We start from the raw sequence: 22,907 nt of genomic DNA on the forward strand, positions 1-22,907 counted from the left end.
CGATACATTACTACAAATATCGGTATCGGTATCGTATCGGCAAAATCATGTATCGTTACATCCCTACTACACGTAAACAGTATAAAATCTACATTCTAGCTCTCTATTCTTCATTCAGCATGGAGATTTCTTCTGCCATCATGAAATTATGGAAAAATGTAACTTAAATAATTACTATTCACTTTTTATTCAGGCTTGTGTCGAGACAGTGTTAGTTCGCAAAAAAAAAATATTCATAATTTCTATCACTATAAAAACTATATTAAATAATATATTTAAGTACCAAGTAGCTTATTAATAGTTAAAATTTTTAACTATTAACGTAGTATATTATTATTAGTCTGTGCTATTAATAAGCTACTTGGTACAATTAAATAGGTAATTAATTTCTACGGAGTTCAACATAGATTGTCGTTTAGCGACATCTATATTTTTCACTATGAACTATGAAATACATGTGCTGCCATCTAGCGGTGAATAGCTGTAACTTTACAATAAAAAAGCTTTGATTTTGTAATAGTTCATAGAATTTGCGATAGATGGCGCGCTTTCTAATAAACAAGGTTGGTCTTTTGTAATCTATTCACCACTAGATGGCGCGATTTCTAATAAACAATGATGGCTTTTTGTAATCTATTCACCACTAGATGGCTCTAAAACAACTCAATGTTATTTTAGTTAGAGAAAAGAATGATAGATGGCGCTGAAAACAATTTCTTACGGTTGAGAAAAATCACAATTAAAATTATTGTACTCCGAAGTACGAACATGAAAAGATGTTGATGATTTTGTTTTAGAAAAAATGCTCATATTTTAAGTCATATAAAATATACATCTACGAGTATTGCGAACTTCACATTTTTTAAGTTCAATAATACGAACATAATATTAATAATGTAAGTCATGAAGAAAATTTGCAAGAAAATACATTTTTCTTTTCACAATCACATGAAACGCCATAAAGGCTAAGTTATTCTCACTGGTATCCCCGTTAGATGTTGCTTGCTCGTATCGTGGTAAGAATAGAGTCTTCACACTGAGGATTAATATTTCTCTAATACTGACTTCGCTTGCTTGTATAGCCATTGTGATTCTTATAGATTAAATGAATCTTAATATATTATAACCTAATAGCCAATATAAAAATTGGAAAAATACAACAAGGTACTTAGGTACATATAACAAAATTGGAAAAATAACATAGAGCTTGTACCTATCACCCAAGAATAGTAAAAGCTTTTTACTGATAAAAAGTTTCTCAATTGCTTTTCTTATTTTCCTTGTAACATTAGTTAAAAAACATGCTTTACAAAAATTTTTCCATCTTTGAAATATTAGCATAAAAATATAACTTGGTTCATAGCACTTCCCAAGAAACAAGTAAGATAAATTGCTTCAAGCATAAGCTTATTATAAACACAAACATATTTAACGAGCTCTCATTATATTCGGAAATTCCGTCCGAAAATTGTTCAAACGCCAAAGTTATTTAGAACCAAACGGCCGCAGCTTGACTGAATTTCTGTATATAACTATAATATTATGATAAAATATACTTAATTTATGATAAATTATTCCAGATAATATTACGAGATAAAATATAAGATAGTATTTAAGATAAAAATATAATAACAATGTAAAAATCCATGTGGTGATCTTCACTTCACTCTCACTTCTTAAGTTTCTCAAGACAATTTTTTCGTTGTTATTATATTGAAATATAAAAACAAAATTTGTAACATTAATTAGGTACGTGTTTTTAATGCAAGAACAGAGAAAAAAATAGTAAAATGAAACGAATTTAAAATACGATTAAATGTTGAAATGATATTTCGTAGAGATTAAAAGCTAGTAGGTATAATATTATTTAAAATTGATTGAGTAGTTCTGTTATGGAGGTAAGTAATTTATATAATATGTTTCTAATATTATGATTCTAGAGTGCTAATTCATAGTTAATCTCAGGAACTACTGGTCCGATTTAAAAAATTCTTTCGGTGTTAGATAGCCAGTTTATCGAAAAAGACTTATAATATGTATATATATCATCACACTAAGACCAACAGGAGCGGAGCATTGCGGGGCACAGCTAGTCGTAAATATGTGAAAATCTGTCTGTTACGCTTCCCCGGATTATCGATTAAGCCAACCTAATTGGCATGGAGATTTTTGTAGCCCCGAGATTTAACAAGGGCTTTTTATATCGACCCTTAAGGAAGTGGAAAAGAGGCAAAATTCAGGGACTCTAGTATATAAAGTTTTAACAGTGTCTGAGGTTCTGTGCGTATTAATACATCGGCCAAATGTCACTGGATACAAATAGCGAAGCAACATCATAGCGTAGATAGAGATAATATTAAATATACTCTGGGAAAATGATCATGATCATTACTCTTTATTCCATTTTTCTCTATTTTTTCTTCAAGCTTAATCTATTAAAGCATTATCGTGTAATAAGCCACTGTGGGGCCTAGTTGGTAGATACTTATCAATACATTTTTAATGATGAAATTTCACCTACCCGGGCGAAGTCGGGTAATCAGCTAGTGAGAACGAGAAATACAAACTTTAATTCATATCATTGAAATAGAATAGTACATTAATAACCTAACTTATAAAATATGTTTTATCAACAACTATCAAAAGCATCTACTTATTAAAAAATACGCGATTAGTCGGTTAAATAACTGTGACATTTAGGTACTTTTATTTGCTAACTAGCATTTCGCCCGTGGCGTTGCTTGAATAATCAATATGGAAATACGTGATTTTAGATACACCGGCCATCACTTGTTTAAATAATAAATGATTTTTTGGTATTGTGGTAATATAAAAATATAAAATAGAGTTACTCTACATTAGTAAACTATGCTTTTTTAGACTTTTTTTGGGTTTTATACTAATTATAGTTCTTAATTATTATATCTATGCTTTAAATCAATTTCAGAACTATTCAGACGTTTACATTTAAACAATTAATGAATAGATAATAAATTTGAAATCTTATATACTTATTAGACATAAAACTACTACAAAGTTTTACAAACTCAAATGGATTATCTTACACAAATAAAATACTTTTATTAGAACTAAGCCAGAACAAACTACTCAATTTATAACTTTAGTCATAATTGGAATCAGAGAGCCATAAATCACCATAATTCCAATCAATTACAATCCAGCAGTTTCAGGTGTCACCCATCACGAGAACATGAAAATAATTCGCTCCATTATATATTAGAATATAAGACTCCAATGTTTTATTACAAGGGGGTGCAAACCACCCCAGTCGGCAGTCTGTCGCCGGCCTCGCACGGGTTCACACGTGCCCCGCTCTCTCAAATAATACGAAAATATATATAAAATTAGTGATGTTGTTTGTGTATATTGTTATTTATTTTTAGTTGCCAATCTATTTAAGGTAATATAAGGTTTCTAAGACTTTTAGCTCATTATGTTGTGGGATTTTTTTATTTAGATATCGTATTTAAATGAGTATGGAGGGATAATAGATATTTATTAATAAATATATTAACTCTTTATGAAGTTAAAGATAATAGAATGAGATAACTGTATGATTTATTTTAATAGAGAAATAATTTTAAAACTAAATTCCTCGAAGTAATACAGATTTTAGATCATTCCATGATATTATGAAAAAAAATGATATTTTCATTGCCTAGTAAATCGTTAACAATATATTAAAACAAACAATAATATAAAATACATAATAAGAGATATTTGTATTGAGTTTAATCACTACATAGTATAAACAAAGTCGCTTTCTCTGTCCCTATGTCCCTATGTATGCTTAAATCTTTAAAACTACGCAACGGATTTTGATGCGGTTTTTTTAATAGATAGAGTGATTCAAGAGGAAGGTTTTAGTATATAATTTATTATGTTTTTGACAAAGCGGGCGAAACCGCGGGCGGAAAGCTAGTAAAGAATATTCTTCATTTACATATTGTTTCACCAACGCCTCTACATAGCAAAGTATTATAGAGCTCTATATGAAATAAGAGAAAATAAATAAGTAAATTTTCAAATTCGATCTAGTAGTTTTACATGTAATTGAGGAATATCGGATCGACCTCATAATGTATTTTTTATAATATGTAAGCGATATAATAAAAAAAGCTTCTTTAATTGAATAGAAATAATTCAACATTACGAAATAAAGACTCCATTGTTATCATAAAATTCAATTATGCCACTTTGTACCCAATTTCTTATGAAATAAACATATTCTACAAGAATAAGTACTTTTCTTACGATTCGTTATTGACATTATCAAAGGAAAAGTACTTATTTAATGGCTTAAAATTCAAATCATTTGTTTGCATGAATCTTTTATTTAAATATCTTATTTTCACAAATAAATACACACAGCTAAATAAACAAACACAAATGTTACTCTTTGTATTTACGAAAGTATTTAAAAAACCTTCACTAGCTTATATGAACAACATCTTACGATATTCTTTAAATATACATCAAAATCTAATCAAAGGCATTAAAAAGAAATAACGTTAATTTGAAAAGTAATTTACTATTTGACTCTACATTTTCTCTATTTGAAGTATATTATAAGCTAGCTATTAATTTTAGTATTAATAAAGAAGGAATAAGTAATCTAATTATAAATATTATGTTAATTACAGTAGTAGAGTAACTCTAAGTGCAAAAATTTGAGGCTACAACGCTACGTCCCGGGTTCGTTCCCGGTAAATTATGCAGATTTAATCTAAAACTAAATATTGTTAATATGTTTATAAATTATATCAGTGAAACCGAAATAAAATGCATTTGCCCCATACTAAGGAGCATTATTTCTTATTTACGCTGTTTAACATATTTTTGTTCCCACTAAAGAGAAAGCTTCCATATACATGAACATTACGTAGTAAAACTGTAGTAAATATATAATATTGATGCGATATTAAAGTCTACACTATTTAGTATTCATGCTAGCACTTATTGTGTTATAACCTAACTGAATTTGTCCCGGCCCAAGCCCCCATTAGGGACAGGCCGTCTGCTTATTGCTAAAGATTCGATCATTATTAAGTTACCTATATCTTTTGTTATGATAATATGTTTGTTTGTTCACTTCAAAATGGAGTAACTGATTTATGTGTTTTTTGTATTAAAATAGAGTCCTAACTAACTTCAGTTTTATACTCGAACAGATTCGAGGTAAATGCAATTATTTATTTATTTAGGCCCATAACTATTGACTTATATACTTTAAGTTGTAAATTGTACGTCAATGTACAAACCGCAATGAAAAAAACATGTTAAGATTCTATGGATTCTGCATTTGTATACTCGAAAGCAAAAAGTGAAAAAGAACGTGGGATCAAAGAAATTTCATCTCATTGCCCCTTCAGTCGATTAGAGAACCTTAAAAATTATCTGCCCATAGCCTTGCCTCTAAAGCAAACACCTGCCCCATCCAACAATATTGCCCCTAATATCAATAACAGTAAAACATTTGCCCCATACTCCCTTTCTACGTAAATGCCAACCTTCAAGCAAGGATACAAAAACGTACATATGATGTATCGTTTGATACAAAACGTACATAAATTATAAATAATATTTACACGATTTTCTCAAAATATTTACGTAACGCCGAGCGATGAGCGAAACTGTGAAATTAATTAATAATTTATCAAAATTTCACGGTGAATCGTGGGCTATTTTTATCAACTGTATGCATACCACGTTACTGGATTAAGCCTTGTATTACGTTTTTAATTGTTGTGTAATCCTATAACCAATACATACAAGACGAACATTTTTTTTAATTTCATGCCTACTGAAGTCCCATGTCCCCTAGTGGGGTAAGGGGCAGATGCATTATACATCTGTTTCACTAATCGATTTTTCTTTAGGGACAAGTAGGTGATCAGCCTTCTGTGTCCTACCAGACCGAGACATTTTTTTTTCTTCGTCTCCACCGGGAATCGAACCCAGGACCCCTCGGTGCTACCCTACCAAGTACCAAGGAGGCGGTCGACAATTATCTACATACTACCAATATCGAATACTATAAGTTAAAGAGTGTTGTATTAAAATATGTACTACTTTAACACACAAATATATGCGTAATGTACAGCTAGGTATACTGCTAGGTAAAGTAAAAACCTTTTTTAAATAATTGAAACGCTTTTTTGGCTCTATCGTAAAAAAACTCTAATTAAAAATGCAACCAATAAACCACTTGGGTTTAAATATAATAGTCGTATACATTTAAAAAGCATTTAAAAAGCTTTTGTTAATGAAAAAGTTAAAATAGTTTAAAACTGAAATTTTTCTTTTACTTGGCTCCTTCCTTTCGCAGCCATTTTGTTTTTTCAACGCTATTTAGTTTCATTTTTCGTACTGGTAATTAAATGTAGTTGCCAAAATGAGGTTTCATACATACAAAACACATTAGATCAAGTTATTATGCGGATATATGGTAATAACTATATGGAATTAAAATTCTACTACCAACAAAAATATACACAAAATTAATGTACGATATATATATTTTGGGAGTGTTTGTTTGTATTGACAAAAATTAAAACAGAATATTATGCAGGGATTTACTTAAATGGTTGCATGAATATTACTAACGTCGGGTTAACATATTATAGGCTATATTAGATATATCATCAAGCTAAGACCAAAAGGAGCGGAGCAATGCGGGTAAAACCGTGGGGCACAGCTAATCCGAAATAAATAGTTCCAACGAACCCTAAAACCTACCCCTTACCAAAAGGGATGATTGATTGCAAAATATTATAGAATAACACGTAAATAGCGTTATCATGTATACAAATACAAAAATATTCCGAGGTGTGAACTGCTTGTGATGTATGGGGAGTTAAAATGCTTTTCGTGTTTGGACTTTATTTATATTGGAATAGAATATATTTTTATTGCGCACTTGGAAACTGTACGTTGGTAATGCCTTAGGGTAATGTAATATTTTCTATACCTAATGGTGTGAAAGATGTAAACAAATAATTTAGATTTGAAATATAAATGTGTGTTTTAATGCTTTATAATTAATAGTATTGAAGCATTGCTTTTATAATAAAAAAAAAACAATACGAGTATTTGTCTGTTAGTTGTTTTTATAAATCTAAATGGCAGTAAAATTTAATACAAATAATTTTACACATCGAAATCAATAACCTAACATGAAACTAAGCAAAGCCAAATGAATATTTTATCAGTAATAACAATGGAATACATCCAAAAACATATCTCTAAATAACTGAAATTCCTGCAAATTTGATCAATACTCCAAGAATATCTACATATAAATACTATGTATGTATATCTAAATCTGTTTATAAAACGCGTTTCACCTAAGTGCGAGTATAAGCACGCCTAATAGCCTTATCTCCTCAACACGGGAGGTAGTTGTTACTTTATTAGAGGCTTTCATCCCAAATGAAGCTATAGAAATCTGTGAATTATGCTCAAATAGCAGGATTATGTTCGCGAGCTCTGATTTCGTAATGTGGCAAATAGGTATAAATGATATCTTGTGGATACTGATTTGAATAAACTGGTTTGATTTTGAAATTGGTATGACAGTGAGAAGTTTGAATATTACAGATTATATTAAAAGTTGGTTAATTCTTACTGTACCTATTTGATCTTAAAATTCTTATCATACCATAGTTTTGATCATTAATTTAAAACAAAATATAGACATTTATAAGGAACTGAATCGTAAATGCTTTTGGTGTGATAAAGAAATTGATTAATTAGTTTATTATGACATATCACCATTTTATATTATTAAATAGATTGGCAATTAAAATTTCAATTTGACTAGGTTTGTGCTTGTGGTAAATTAGGTAATGTGATGTAAATATTAATCTAAAAACACAAATGCAAACGTAAAACTAGCACACACTCATTAACATAAATATTATATAACAGTGGATCTATAGTGAACCTTGAGGTACACCTAAATAAACATGGCGTCCTCAAACGGTAGGGAAAGTGCTAAAGTGACAGCGTCGATGGATAGCTTAAAAGTATCGAGTAAGCACACATCGAAACATGCATCTTCAGAGTCAGTGTTGTCGAAGAAAGACAAGGAGTGCTTGCAAATGCAAGAGTGTAAGAAGAAGCTGCTGGCGATGGAGCCACAGATTATAATACGTGATGAAAATGTTGTGTTAAGGTCGCCGCCGCAGAAGAAGATCGTGATGCCGCCGCACATCAATCCAGAGGTGAGATTCTGACTTTAAAAACAGATGCAAATATTTAGCCAATTAAAACTCAGTTTGATTGGAGTCTCTACTTTCTAGCAAATAAAACATTTATACTCACAACCACAGCTACAGGCTTCAAAATCCAAGGAAAGGAGTCTTAACACAGACGGATCAAAAATCAGATCAATGATATTATAAGTAAAAAAGTGTAGATATAAGCGCTCCGGGAGTGGCAAGTCGAAATGTGTCTTTTTGCCACATTTTACTTCAGTTGTCACTTTTTCGCTCACGATAGTTGAATCTTGCAAGTTACTTTGACGTCTAATCGTGTGTACGATACTGTTAGGCCGCGTTTCCATCTGCAAGAAAACTTCCGCAAGAAATGTCCGACAGTCTGTCTGACAGCAACTTGCAAGTCTAATTCCGCGTTTCCACCTGCAAGTAAACTTGCAAGCTGCTGTCAGACAGACTGTCGGACATTTCTTGCGCAAGTTTTCTTGCAGATGGACAGGCCGTTGGCCGTTGGCCGTACTGTGCCGTTATGAAGATCGAATGTTGTGGTGATACACCTTTTTACTTTTTATATCATTGCAGCAGATATAATACATGTGAAAGTGATGCAACATTCCTCTTAAATTTATAACAAAGAAGTATTATTTGAAATGATTTGAGAATTGATTACTAGCTCTTGCGAGTTCGTTGGCATTGATTTGTCTCGCCACGTCGAAGAAATGTTATTACTCTTATACAACTTTTGTTATTACTTCGCAGAGCTGACTATCCAAGTTAAATATTAAAGGAAAATTTTCAGATATATATTTAGAACAGAATGAAATCATTTCTTATATTTTAAGCCTTGTTTAACTAAATCATCATCATATCATCATCAATCAACATCATATTACATAAAGTTGGAGAATTTGTTTGTTTGCTTGAACACACTTTTCAGGAACCACGGCTCCGATTTGAAAAATTATTTCACTGTTAGATAGTCCATTTATCGAGGAAGGAGGAGCAATGCGGGCAAAACCGGAGGGCATAGCCCGTATTATTATATGAGAATAAAACTGTATGTCTTTGTAACTTGAGGGGATAAAACCGCTTTACACGCTGTGATAAAATTAGATAGGGTGATAAATTGTGGGAATAATCGAAACGGTTTAAGGGAGACATGAAATTTTCCATAAAATACGCTTAACAATACAAACACAATAAAATCCTTTATCTTTAATAATAAAAAATGAAAGTCTTGCCACAGTGCTGATAAAAATATTACAAAACATGAAGCTATATTGTACCTGTCTGTATTCTGCCAATATTTATAATAACTGAACGATCATTAATACGACTTTGACTAACATATTTAAAACTTTAGAACTATTTAAATGTTTTCAAAATACATTAGCATTCCCTAAAATTCACAGCCTAATTGCAATAACTAAGGATTGGTCAGCATAATTTACTAAAATTGGAGAGCATCCAACTAATGTAGCACTGATAATGAATTCAATTCAAACTGCATCAATTAATGTTACACCAATCACAATATAAAAGCCGACTTGCAGAGAAATCAATTAGTACACTAACTAGAACTAACAGCTTAGCTTGCAGTTTGTCTAATCTCTAGTTAAAGTTATATACTGCACTATCAGATATTATGTAACATAAGAGAATTAGATCTAGTATCTCGTGTTATTAAGCTATTGCATAGCTTTTATCTCAGACTTTGAGCGCGGCGACCGAATGTAAAAATTCCGTAACGAAAAAACCTGACACCCCCCCACTCCAACCAGCACAGCGATGCGATGCTATGCAATAGCTTTACCGCGGCAGTCCTCGAGAGCCACACGTATTTTTTTATACTATTTGGACAATTCCATATATTTTAGACTAGCGACCCGCCCCGGCTTCGCACGGGTGCAATGCTGATACTAAATACACTACAGAAAAACTGTGAACGTTGTATATAAACACATAGCGGCCCGCTCCGGCTTCAGTGGCCAAAGTGGCAGGCCAGTACCGCAAACGCAACGTCCCGCAATTTTTAAATCTGTAATATCTTCGAAAATATTCACTTAAATCATACGGTGTAAAGGGCCATATAGATCTATATTAAATGAACAATGTATTCAAGGTATTTAATTGGTTAAGGATTAATGCTGTATTGGTTAAAATCGCATCGAAAATTAGCCATTATTTGTCGTAAAAAGTAAATGACAAAAAAAAGTTATTGTGGGTTATCCATAAGAGATAGACATATACCATCGCGGACTTTTCTGTAGACCTTTTCAATGTGTATAATACTTAGTACATTATTTTGATAAAACTCGTAGGGTTTAGCCTGCGTTTGCAATGTAAGCGGAAAAAATGTAATTTTTTACGACATCACATTAGAAATCTCAAAAATAACAGTACTTCTCCACTATTTAATGGATGTTATTATACATTTAAACCTTCCTCTTGAATCACTCGATCTATTAAAAAAAACCGCATCAAAATCCGTTGCGTAGTTTCAAAGATTTAAGCGTACAAAGGGACATAGGGACATAGGGACATAGGGACAGGGAAAGCGACTTTGTTTTATACTATGTAGTGATGATGCGGTAATTAAATTGAAATTAAATTAGCTTCAACTGTATGTTTGTATGTAATCGATTCCTGACTCGATTTTGACCCACTTTAAACGGATAGATTCAATTCAAACTTTGTACACGTATCAAGGATTGGTGACAATACAATAATTTCACGACTTTAAGCATGTATTTTAGTTTTTTTTAACTATATTAATTATTTATAACTCTAGGTATATTAGAAGATTTATCGTTTATATGCCTAAATATTTAAAAGTCATATTTAAATAAGAAAATAAATTAGGCAATTGAAATGAGTTTGACCTTCCATGATAAACTGAAAGACGTGGGTTGAATACAGCTGATGTCAGCATTTTTGCTAACATCGGAAAGGGTGATGATATCGCCGAGTTTTTCATATAAATTATAAATTATCATGGCGTATTTCCTCCACAAACGTCTTTTAAAAAATAATCTGTATGCTTTTAAAAGTTTATATGTATGTACTGTAGAATTCATTAAATATACAAATCCCTATAAAATGCCGGTGTTAAAACGTTTCTACAGAGCTCCTAACTACACTATCTGAATATATTTAATACTTCATTGTACATGAAAATGAAAATACACAAAAGAAAAAATATGAAAATAGTAAAAATAAAGCACAATATTATAAAGAAGAATACAGATTCGTAGTTAGTATTTAGTTTATATTTGAGTATTTATTTGTAAAGAAAAATCAAAAACTACTAGACCAACTTAAAAGTTGTTTTTGCTGACAGAAGGCTACATTTATCCTAAATTACATATATTATATTCCAGGAAAGTCTGGGCGAAATAACTAGTTTAAAATCACTATCGCATTAACGTCAATCTGTCCGGGCGTGGTGAGGTCGTGAGCGTGTGTCCCTTCGTCCAGCATACTCACCACAACTCACCATGGAATCCTGATATTTCATGAATGTCAAAAAACTGTTCTGAAATAGTGCTAAATAGTGCCCAAAGGAAAAAAATAGTGCTCTTGTACTTGCGAAGTTATAGCCATAGTTCGATGAGTATGCTGGACGAAGGTTTCGCCCAGCATACTCACCTCCGTCCGGAGAATCTGTATACGCTTCAAACATAATTCATACTTCAAAAAATAGTTCCCAAATAGTGCCAAACGGTGCCCAAAAAGAAAAAACAGTGCTCGAATAACTTCGGAGTTATAGGCTTCGTTCAGTGAGTATGCTGGGCGTAGGTTCTACGCCCAGCATACTCACCTCAGTGCGCGAATATCGAACGAGCTATAGGAACAATTTACGTCTCAAAAAATTGTGCTTGAAATAGTGCCCAATATCAGTCCAATTTTTGCTTGACTTTTGACCTAGAAAACCATTAAATTTGATTGTAAACTTCTACATACATTACATTGAGTACAGTCGAATACAATATTATTAACTTTCTTTCTAACAATTTTTGTCTTGTGTAAATTATTTGTTTTGTTATATTGTCTATGTAAGGGAGTATTTACTTTAGAATCGCAATATTATTAATTACACATTATTTTAATAATACTTTATAATAATATAATTAAGCCTTCGCGCGTCGCATGGGACCCCGGTAGCTAGGAACAATGATTTTATATATTTGTCTAGATCACGGCGCTTGAAGGATTAAGATATCAAATGAAGTAAATCATGCATGAAAAATAAAGTTGCTGTTATTAATGCTTACATTACAACTGACAAAATTATTCAAAATAATCATTTTCCGGATCAAGGACGGTACCACAACGTTTACGGAATTGACCTGTATTCCTCATGTGATAAAGTTCAATATAGTGTGGCAGTAATGGATGCACGTACGGTCAATAGGTATGGGGCTTACGACGCGCGGCGCCCGCGACGCTAAACATTTTTTTATATGTATATTATATACAATATTAAAACTACAATTTTTTCTATTTACATTGATTATATTATGAATGTTAACAAAAGCTGTGAACTAGTTAACTAGAATTCTGATTACTTTGGCCCTTTAAATAGTAATAAATAACGTAAGTAATTAAAAATGTTTTTTATTGCTAAACCTTTCATTGATGAAACTATTGGAAAGAGTTTTAAAAATTTGTATAACTATGTCACAGTACTAGTTTTGACTGGTTATAAGTTTTGCCTGCAACATATATACAAAAAGAAACTGTATAATTTCCTTTTTACAATTTTTCAAGATATTAATTATATTGGCTGCAAATGACTGTTTTTATTCAGACAAACACACAATGCAATGAAGTATTAGACTTCATTTACGCTTAAAGTTTCATTCATTTATTATTATTTATAAAATATATAATAATGCATTTAATCGAAAGTTTTTGACATGTGAGAAAATACCATAATTATTTCCAATAACATGAAGTCTACAATTAGAAAGTTTAATATTTTTGTCCAAAAACATGTGTCGACGACTGTACCCCATTTTACGTTAGTATGTAGAAGTTTACATTAAAATTTAATGGTTTTCTAAGTCAAAAGTCAAGCAAAAATTGGACTGATATTGGGCACTATTTCAAGTACAATTTTTTGAGACGTAAATTATACCTATAGCTCGTTCGATATTCGCGCACTGAGGTGAGTATGCTGGGCGTAGGTTCTACGCCTGACTGAACGAAGCCTATAACTCCGAAGTTATTCGAGCACTGTTTTTTCTTTTTGGGCACCGTTTGGCACTATTTGGGAACTATTTTTTGAAGTATGAATTATGTTTGAAGCGTATACAGATTCTCCGGACGGAGGTGAGTATGCTGGGCGAAACCTTCGTCCAGCATACTCATCGAACTATGGCTATAACTTCGCAAGTACAAGAGCACTATTTTTTTCCTTTGGGCACTATTTAGCACTATTTCAGAACAGTTTTTTGACATTCATGAAATATCAGGATTCCATGGTGAGTTGTGGTGAGTATGCTGGACGAAGGGACACGTGAGCGTGACTCCATTCCTATGGCTAATAGTCTTTTAATGGTTACTTTTGCCTTTATCGACAAAGAGAAGAAATGTACCGTAAAACATGAAAGTTTCTGGGAATTCTATGATTTGATGTTAATTCTTGAAATAATTTTTGAAGTGAAACTTCTTTATCGGGGTTGGAAAAAAATTTAGTGTAACATTTTTTCGTTACGCGTGACATTTTTCCGTTACGCGCCATCTTTTTCTTATCCCTACCACGCGTGATTCGACCTATTTCTATAAAATTGCATATTATAGTAAATAATTTTTTGAAAAATAAGGTCATAAAGAAGTTTCACTTCTTACGTGTGTACACTAGTACACGCACACATTTTTTTAATAATCAAATCTTCTTTATTGTCTCATATAGTCCAAAACTAATCATAAAATAGAGAAGTGTTTTTTGCACTTTTCCCTTTAATATTATCTTCTATTTTCTTCACATATCGAACCCTTTTTTACTAATAACACTTTTATTCAGAATATAATCTATCTCTACAGGTGATTTCATCGAGATAAGCCGCTTTTGGGTGAAATGAAACATCGTCTATCTATTCTCACAAATAAAAAAAGGCGTGTCAGAAGTGAAACTTCTTTCAAGATTCAAAGATACTAATCGTCGTCGTCTGGAATGGCGTGACGGTATTGCCATGAGGCGACCTTGAAAATTTACTCTCAAAATTATTGCATTTAAAATGGTAGTCACATTTACAAATTAAACAACAAAATATATAAAAACATTGACATTTCACAGCCCTTTTAATCATTGGTTTTTAACAAGAAATAAAACACAACAATATTTATTTTTCTTCCAAAACCATAACAGTCCCGGAAGATTAAAGCAGGTGTATAATGTACTCCCACGTTACCTGCATTATCATAATCCGGTTAAACGTAAACTTCCAAAATGTTACGAAAATTACGCGCATAACAAGAATTCATGCTTATATTGTAAGTCTGTCTATCTGCAAAGATTCTATGATGAAACTGCAGAACCGATTTAGATGGAAATTTGGAATGAAATAGTTGAAGACCCAGTGTCAAATATTACAGGTTACTTCTTTTAAATCATAACTGATTTTGACCGTGTTTTATTCGCGGATGACAGAAGCACGAGACACAAAAATATGGATGTATTTCTATACAGAGAGTTTCTTTTTACTTTTATATTTCTTTCGAACTCCATACTTTATAGGCCGGGAGATACTGACACAAAATTTTGGGTCATTTGTAACAGGATGGCGGTTCTACAGAGGTCTTAGTACGCAATGACAAAAAGAAAAATGATGGTCAGAACGCTGGTACCGGCGGACTAGTTGCGTGGGCGTCGAACTCGTCGGATAAATTACGAAAGTCAAACGATTTGTAACGCAAAAATATCTATCTATCGGTAACGATAGCTCATAAAAAAGAAGTAGGCGGTAGTGTCAATTTTGTGTCAGTATCTCCCGGCCTATTGCGATCGTATTACCATTTATCTAACAATAATAAAATCGATTACTGGTATGTAGACAAAGACATAAAACAAAAATGAGCAATAATTTTCATTAGGTAGGTACTCTGTAATGAAAAAAGATATTAACGATGTTAAGAGCCGTTTTTTATTGCTTGCTGAGAAAGTTTTTAATAGCTAATTTGACACTTTTTATCGTAAATTTTCATGTCATTTTAACTAACAGATAAGCTAAACAGAAGATTTCAGGCAGCTCTAAAAATAAAAATTACTCTCAATTTTGTTTGTCGCGCTTATCTCAGGAACAACTATGCAATCCCTGAATCACAGATCACAGAAACTAAAGGGAGATATGGTTAGGGGGCGGGGCCGGTGTCGCAGCAATATGTACAAAAAGAGAACAAACTGTAGCGGTGCTGTATACGTACGTCACTTACAATCTAGTGTGCGAACGAATAGTCGCTCTCATATTTTTGTATGATGACACGCACACAACGCGAAGTATTGTTTTGATTTTGATTACTGCAGTTGTGTGCGTAAATTTTTTATGAGACACGGTTTCGTACTCAGCGCAAGCGATTGGCATCTCTCTAGATCTCTATGCCCTGAATGCTATAAGTATAGGCTATTATATATTTAACTTTACGTAAACAACAATCATTTAAAAAGTTGATGACAAATCGTTTAAACATTTTGTAGCATTCTAACTGAACAGTAAGTAAGTAATATTAAAATATGTATTTATTTCTACACATGCTTTCTACAGAGTTATATTTGCATTGTATTGCACAGATATTTCGGCTATTTAGTACCAACAATGTCAAACATCAAACATGGAGCATGTAAACCGCTGCTGCAAGCTATCTGCATTTCTAAGCTGTTAGTCGCTTTCCTCTACGTACGTGGTTTTGATTTAAGTTGAATTTATAATTTATAGTAAAATAGATTTTAAGAAATATTGAGTACAAAATGCTAGTACATTATATTATGTAATACATATTACATTAGTAGGTACTACTTGCTGTGTCGCGCGGTTGTTCCATCTCATGATATTCTGGTACATAAGCTACATAACTGCAAAGTATCAGCAAAATCAGTTCAGTGGTTTTCATGTGAAAGTGTAACAAACATACATCCATACATTCTTACAAACTTTTATGTTTTTAGTATTGGCACGATTTTTAATACGCTATGTATCAACTTGTAAAAAGGTGGAGGTTCTGATACCACTTTATTTTTTTAATGTTCATATTACCAGGTTGTCGTGAACAATAAACCAAAGGGAGTTAACAAAAAGAGCGAGTAACAAAAGCATTTAAAATTCTCGCCGCGTACAACTTTCCTAGTTCAGAATGTAATGAAAATTTGTAATATGAGAGATGAACGCACGTAAGAGGGTTGCTATGGCATAAAATATGTTTAACATGGCAAATTTATAATACTATTTAATAGATAATGAGCTTAATTAAACTTTACTGTGTGTTTTCAAATAATTTAAAGAAGTGCGTACTCTTTAAGGCTACATTCTAAACTTAATTCTTTATGAATTATCCTACATATTATTATAATTGCGAAAGTTTGTGAGGATGGATTGTAATCGATTCAGTAGTATTTGCTTTCACGCAAACACTACTGCATCGATTACAATGAAATTTGGCATGTAGGTAGCTGAAGACCTAGAATAAGACATAGAATACTTTCAATCCCGGAAATCCCACAGGAACATGAGCTATGCGGGTTTTTCTTTGAAAACGCAGGCGAAGCCGCGGCGGAAAACTAGTTAAGAAAAATTGCCAATCATTTTTATTTTGGGTTTGTTGTGGTTTGTATATATATTAAAATGTGAAAAAGTTAAAAGTTAAACAAATGTAATAAGTATTCGCAGAAATACTGATTTTCTTATGTTTCTGTGTTGTATTGTTTGTTTTTGTATTGTATTTAGATATTAAATTAATTTTTCTTATTAACAGGTACATTGACGAACGTAACAACAAAATAATTCCAACAAATCTATTCATTCAAAACCATTCATTGTACAATGCGATAAAATGTGCTGTGGACGTCGATTTTTCTGTGTGAATAAACTATGGATCTATTATTTTCTGTGTGTTTTTTTACCTTATTTATTTCTGTTATGTACACTTACATTATAAAGGATTTGTTTGTTTGTATTGAATAAGCTCCAAAAGTACTGTATCGATTTTAATATTTTTTTCACTAATTGAAAGTTAAAATATTTGTAAATAACAGATAAGCTATATTTTATATTTTTGTTGAGCAGCTAGTCATTTATAGAAAGATAAGAAATTTAAATCTACATATTACAAAACCAATGTCAGCTTTATATGAACGTCTAGAATTTGGGCCATCTTTGTACTCCAATAACGTCATACCTACCTCGATTTGATTTCTGTTGAATTACATTCTCATATAAGCAAAGGCTGGAGTCTCTATATAGCCTATGATATAACCAGGTTCTAAAGACATATTATATGTATTCGTATATAGCATATTAACTTCATTTAGAAAGCCATGTAGGTTCCAAATATCTCTTATGTGTGTTACTAGCTTTTCGCCTGCAGATTTGCCGTAGTCAAAGGAAAACCAGCATAGTTCCCTTTCCCGTGGAATTTTCGGGATAGAAAGCTATCCTATGTGTTAATTCAAGTTAACATCTATGGGTGTGCCCAGTTTTTGCTTGAAGGAGTAACAAACCAACAAATAGACAAACTTTCGCATTTATAATAAATATATAGAAGAAGATAAAATAATTATACGTTGTGAGATATGTCTCTTCATATTTACTCGTATTTTAGGCTCTACATAGAGCAATATTTACAAATAAACTTATTTATTTTCCATTAATGATCATTTGTCATTAGGGTTAAATTGTTATTATTAATGCAGTGGCTTTTAATTATTGTTATATTTAATATTATTAAAACTGAACTCTAAATACGAAACTATATCTGCTAACCCTACCTTAGCATTAATTATTTAAACAGCTCTTTTGGCTGCAGTGTAATGGAAACAAAGGAATAATTACGAACTTGAATCGTGCTTATGTGTTCTGTTAAAACTTTAAAACGGTTATAAAATACGTCAAAATATACATGTATGTATTACTTAATATAAAACAAATTCCGTCGATGCCTCTGTCTGTTCGCGATGAACTCAAAAACTGTTGCGCTGATTATCATTTTGTTTTCACAAATGGATAGCATGTATTTCGCAGAGACCGTATACAGAAGCTAGTTTTTTTATAAAAGCACATGCTGAGATTTTTTGTGATTCAGCATATAAGATAGAGACATTTATGAACCATAATAACATAACCTTCTTCCAGACACAATCGGTTAAAAAAAGAGATAACATTCTTAAAACCTTATCCTATATTCATCAAATAATATTAATTTTAATATAATAAACGTACATAAAACACGCATAAATTTCATTCTAAGAAATAAAAACAATTTTCCACCTCAAGTTTTTACGTCATGAGTGTCCTCATGTTCTTAAAATATTGTCAAGTTAAGCCCGGCAACACCTTGGCTGTACAGCAAAAGTTTTTGTTCGCGACACTGTAGCGATTTTTAAAAGCATTTTATCTTGATGTATAATACCTACATTTAAAATTTCGGAGTGCTAAATTGGCACTCAAATTCTTAATTGTATTGTAGATAATGTTTTTGGTCATTTTATTAGCATATTTAAGCTGATTAAAAAAATAAATGGTTGTTTGTTCGTTTATGTGTACACTAAAAAACTAAACCAATTTTGTAAATTCTTTCATCGATATAATTACGATTTTAGACCGAAAAAATTGATATGATAAACATAAATGATTATTAATATATTTTTCTACTTATCGTCCTGTTTTATCATTACAACGTTTTTTAAAGCCATTAATATTATGACGATTAATTGGCTGCTTTAAATTTTTATTTACGTTCTGCATAAAAATCGAACATACCTGCATACACTTATGGATTTATTTGTAAAGTCTATATCTAGCAGATTTCGCGAGAAGTCCTAATCTTTCTTATTACAACGTACCTAATAGGAAACAGTCTTTCACCACTTAATAAATAAGAATAGCGTAAATTTCTAAACCCAAGAATTAAATACGTGGAAAACAAACAAAGAACTATAAACAGTAGAAAAACAAACAATAAACGGACAAACAGCATTTAATATTATAGAGTATGTTTTTGAGTCACTAACTTAGGTTACAATATTTGCTTTCGTAAAACTAATGCCTCATATTTTTGGAGTTCAGAGTTCCCATTCATTATGTATGTATTATAAATAGTAAAATGACATAAATTGTAAAATGATGTTCTAACATAATAGTAATTAAGAAATTACTAACAAATGGACCTATACCTGTTCTGTTAATAAATGAATTTGAATTATTATTTACACGTTGTTATTTTGTTGATTTCCTGGCTCATCGTCGTATATATGTACATTGTACAGGATACAACATAATATCCTACTGTATAATTTTGTATCCTATGTTGGTAATAGATCATGGGATATACTTTCTTAATATAATTTTGAAAATATGAGTTAAATTTGTCTTAAAGATAGATTCAGTATATAATCATAGTATGCTAATAGCACAAAGCGAGCGCAGAGTTCTTATAAAAAGTCCATATAGGAAAAGTTGTAAAAATATTAACCTATCTCTATATCCTTTTAAACTGCCGAACTAATTTGATTGAAACCTTTTCTTTTTCCTTGAAGTAAACAAATAAACAATGATTTATTACTTTCTGCGAAACACGAGGAAGAACGTTATATCTTATAATTGGTTGGTTTATATTTGTTTGCTATTTTGCCTCTGTTATTTTTTTTTTTCTAAATATTGTCTAGTATCAATAAATGATATAGATAAATAGTAGGTATTTTTGGTTATCTATACTTATATTATAAAAGCTGAAGACTTTGTTTGTTTGTTTGAACACGCTCATTTATCGACGAAGGCTATATATCAAGCTAAGAGCAATATGAGCGGAGAAATACGGGTAAAACCGCGGGGCACGGCTAGAAATAATATATTTTCTTACATTTTATCAGTAAATATGTGCGTGTATTGCTGGAACACGAAATAAATTACATTCACACCAAAAGTCAAATGATATAACCTCCTCTTTCAAATTCGGTAAAACAACGTAATATATGTACGACTCACACGCGACAATATCTATGTATACCTATTCTATATACACCTTTATATACACACACAGATTGTCATAATATGTACTGAATAAAATACAGAAATTATTTCGAGCGTGACTTAGAATATAAACGCTTAGTCCATTTGTATTCATCATGTACCTGTGCCATGTGATACATGTGATTTAACGTGTAGCGTACAAAGGGCGTACAACATTATACATTATAATGTACACATACACATTCGTACAAGCTTGTACGGCAAGCGTTATTCTGCCAGGACACTGACGATTAGACGGATACCAATATTTATATGTACACACATACACATTCGTACAAGCTTGTACGGCAAGCGTTATTCTGCCAGGACACTGACGGTTAGACGGTTAGGTATGACAGAGGTATATAAGAAGAGTTTTCAGACTTTTCTAGAACTACCGAATACACATTAAAAGCATTAAAACAAACTAAAGTTATACTTAAACTCAAAAATTTATTTTTCAATTAGACTTTGAATCGCATAATACATAAATTAATATTTACCACTTGTTCGAAAAGTATTTTCTACAGAGAAGAGCCGACAATAAACTTAAAAATTGCTTTAAAAAACATATCAAGTAATTTTATTTTAACACAAAATACAGGCCACATAAAACGGTATTCTGGTTCATAAGCGACAACATATTTTCATCTTCATACTAAGTAATATCTATAAGCCATTAATACCAATACTAGCATTTAGCATTGAATATCTGCAACTGATGATTCAATATTAGTGAAACGCACAACAATAGATCGGTTGCTGGAAATGATTTTACGGCGTCGTAAATCGTTTTACGGAACTATTTGCGTACATATGCTGTTTGTTTCAAGTATTTTGGATCATTTTGTGGTGCACAGTGGGTTTTGTTATAACTCTTGGTTTACAGAATCTTTATGGATTTATATAGGAACTAGCGTGGGCTTTTGTTTCTTTCATTGAAATTTCATTGAAATCGGTTCAGTAGTATTTGCGTGAAAGAGAATCATATACATACACATACATCCATCCTCACAAACTTTCGCATTTATAATATTAGTAGGATAGGATATTGAATAAATTTGAAAGTAGGTAGAGTCTAGAGATCTATCTATGTTAAAAAAGCTGAAGAGTTCGTTTGTTTGAACGCGCTTATCTCAGGAACTACTGGTCCGATTTGAAAAATTCTTTCAGTGTTACATAGCCTATTTATCCAGGAAGGCTATAGGCTATATATCATTACGCTAAGACCAACAGGAGGAGCGAAGCCATGCGGGTAATGGGGTAAACCCGCGGGGCACAGATAGTAAAATATTCATAAAATCAATGTAGTTGAGAAATGATGAAATTGTTACATACAAACGTACAAGTGATTTTTTTATAAGCTTTACTTGTAAATGCAATGCAAATGAAAATTGATTACTTACTCATAATAATATGTGAGTAAGTAAAACTAAACATGGATTTACAAATCATTTCTGCCATATCCAAGTGTTTCTTTTTTAAACAATTTTTTTTGTGTATTTCTTCACGAATGAATGAATTATATTATTAAATACTAATTCCTTTCTTTTTACAGAATACGTTAAGTGGGATAAAATCTAGTACTTTAAGCGGAACATTCAAAGTATTTGCTGGTGGCTGGTGTCCAGTCAATCGATAAAGCCTTTCTGAATATTTATCAACGATTCAAATACTTGGCGACGAGGACTAATGATCCTCTTATATATCTGAATAATCAATATGGATGAATGCGACATTTCAAACGACTGAGAATTTTAATGTTGATAAAGACAGACATTTATTGATTTACATATTGTTGAATAAGTATCTATATTCTATATACTTGGATTAAGATGCCTTATAATTATTTAAAATTAAATATACGTACCTAGTTTTTTTAGTAAGTTGTGCTTCATAAAGGATTAAATATATTCTTCAGATCGTCGCAACTGTTCGACTTTTATCAGGAAAATGAGGATGAAGCATCAACAAGCACAGTCGAATTTTTTATGGGTAACCACGTGGTTTTTAAACTTCCATGAACGCTTATTACTTTAGTAATATATTAAGAAATAAACAAACTTGGCAAATAGTCACGAAAAATGATAAATCTCTTAAATTTTTAATAAGACAAGCTTCATATTTGGAGCACTCATTAAAGTTGGTGAGTTGGCAACTTTTAGTTTGAAATTCTCAACTGCACAACTGCTGGTCTATACGGGGAAAGTTTTGCGAGCTGTATTAAATCTTTTTAGAGGCTGTTTCTGGATATAAGCTGGTAATCTTTATTATACACTTGCGCTTATAATTTGTTATTTTGCTAATGTATAACGCTATCTAGAGAAATACGGGTTAAATGAATTTGATATTTTTGATTTTATAGCATTCAAAATTATTTTAATAAAAGAGAAAATTCGAAAGAATGGAAAATATTAGAAAAAATTGAGGCGGGATTTGAACCCTC

General features: G+C 31.5%; 1 protein-coding gene across 1 annotated transcript in view; it reads left to right on the forward strand.

The window, feature by feature from the left end:
* Nucleotides 1-7,956: 7,956 nt before the first annotated feature.
* The window catches only part of LOC149477129 (inactive dipeptidyl peptidase 10), an 84,695-nt gene continuing 69,744 nt past the window's right edge, over nucleotides 7,957-22,907 (forward strand). Inside the window, exon 1 of the mRNA XM_089710644.1 lies at nucleotides 7,957-8,246. Within this exon, the coding sequence (XP_089566770.1) occupies nucleotides 7,989-8,246 (258 nt within the window). The 5' untranslated portion in view covers nucleotides 7,957-7,988. The remainder of the gene's footprint in view (nucleotides 8,247-22,907) is intronic.

The sequence above is a fragment of the Colias philodice genome, chromosome 25, assembly GCF_061535455.1.
Source record: "Colias philodice isolate Cphi_HAF_F1 chromosome 25, ilColPhil1 Martin Lab GWU primary, whole genome shotgun sequence".
NCBI classification, from domain to species: Eukaryota; Metazoa; Arthropoda; class Insecta; order Lepidoptera; family Pieridae; genus Colias; species Colias philodice.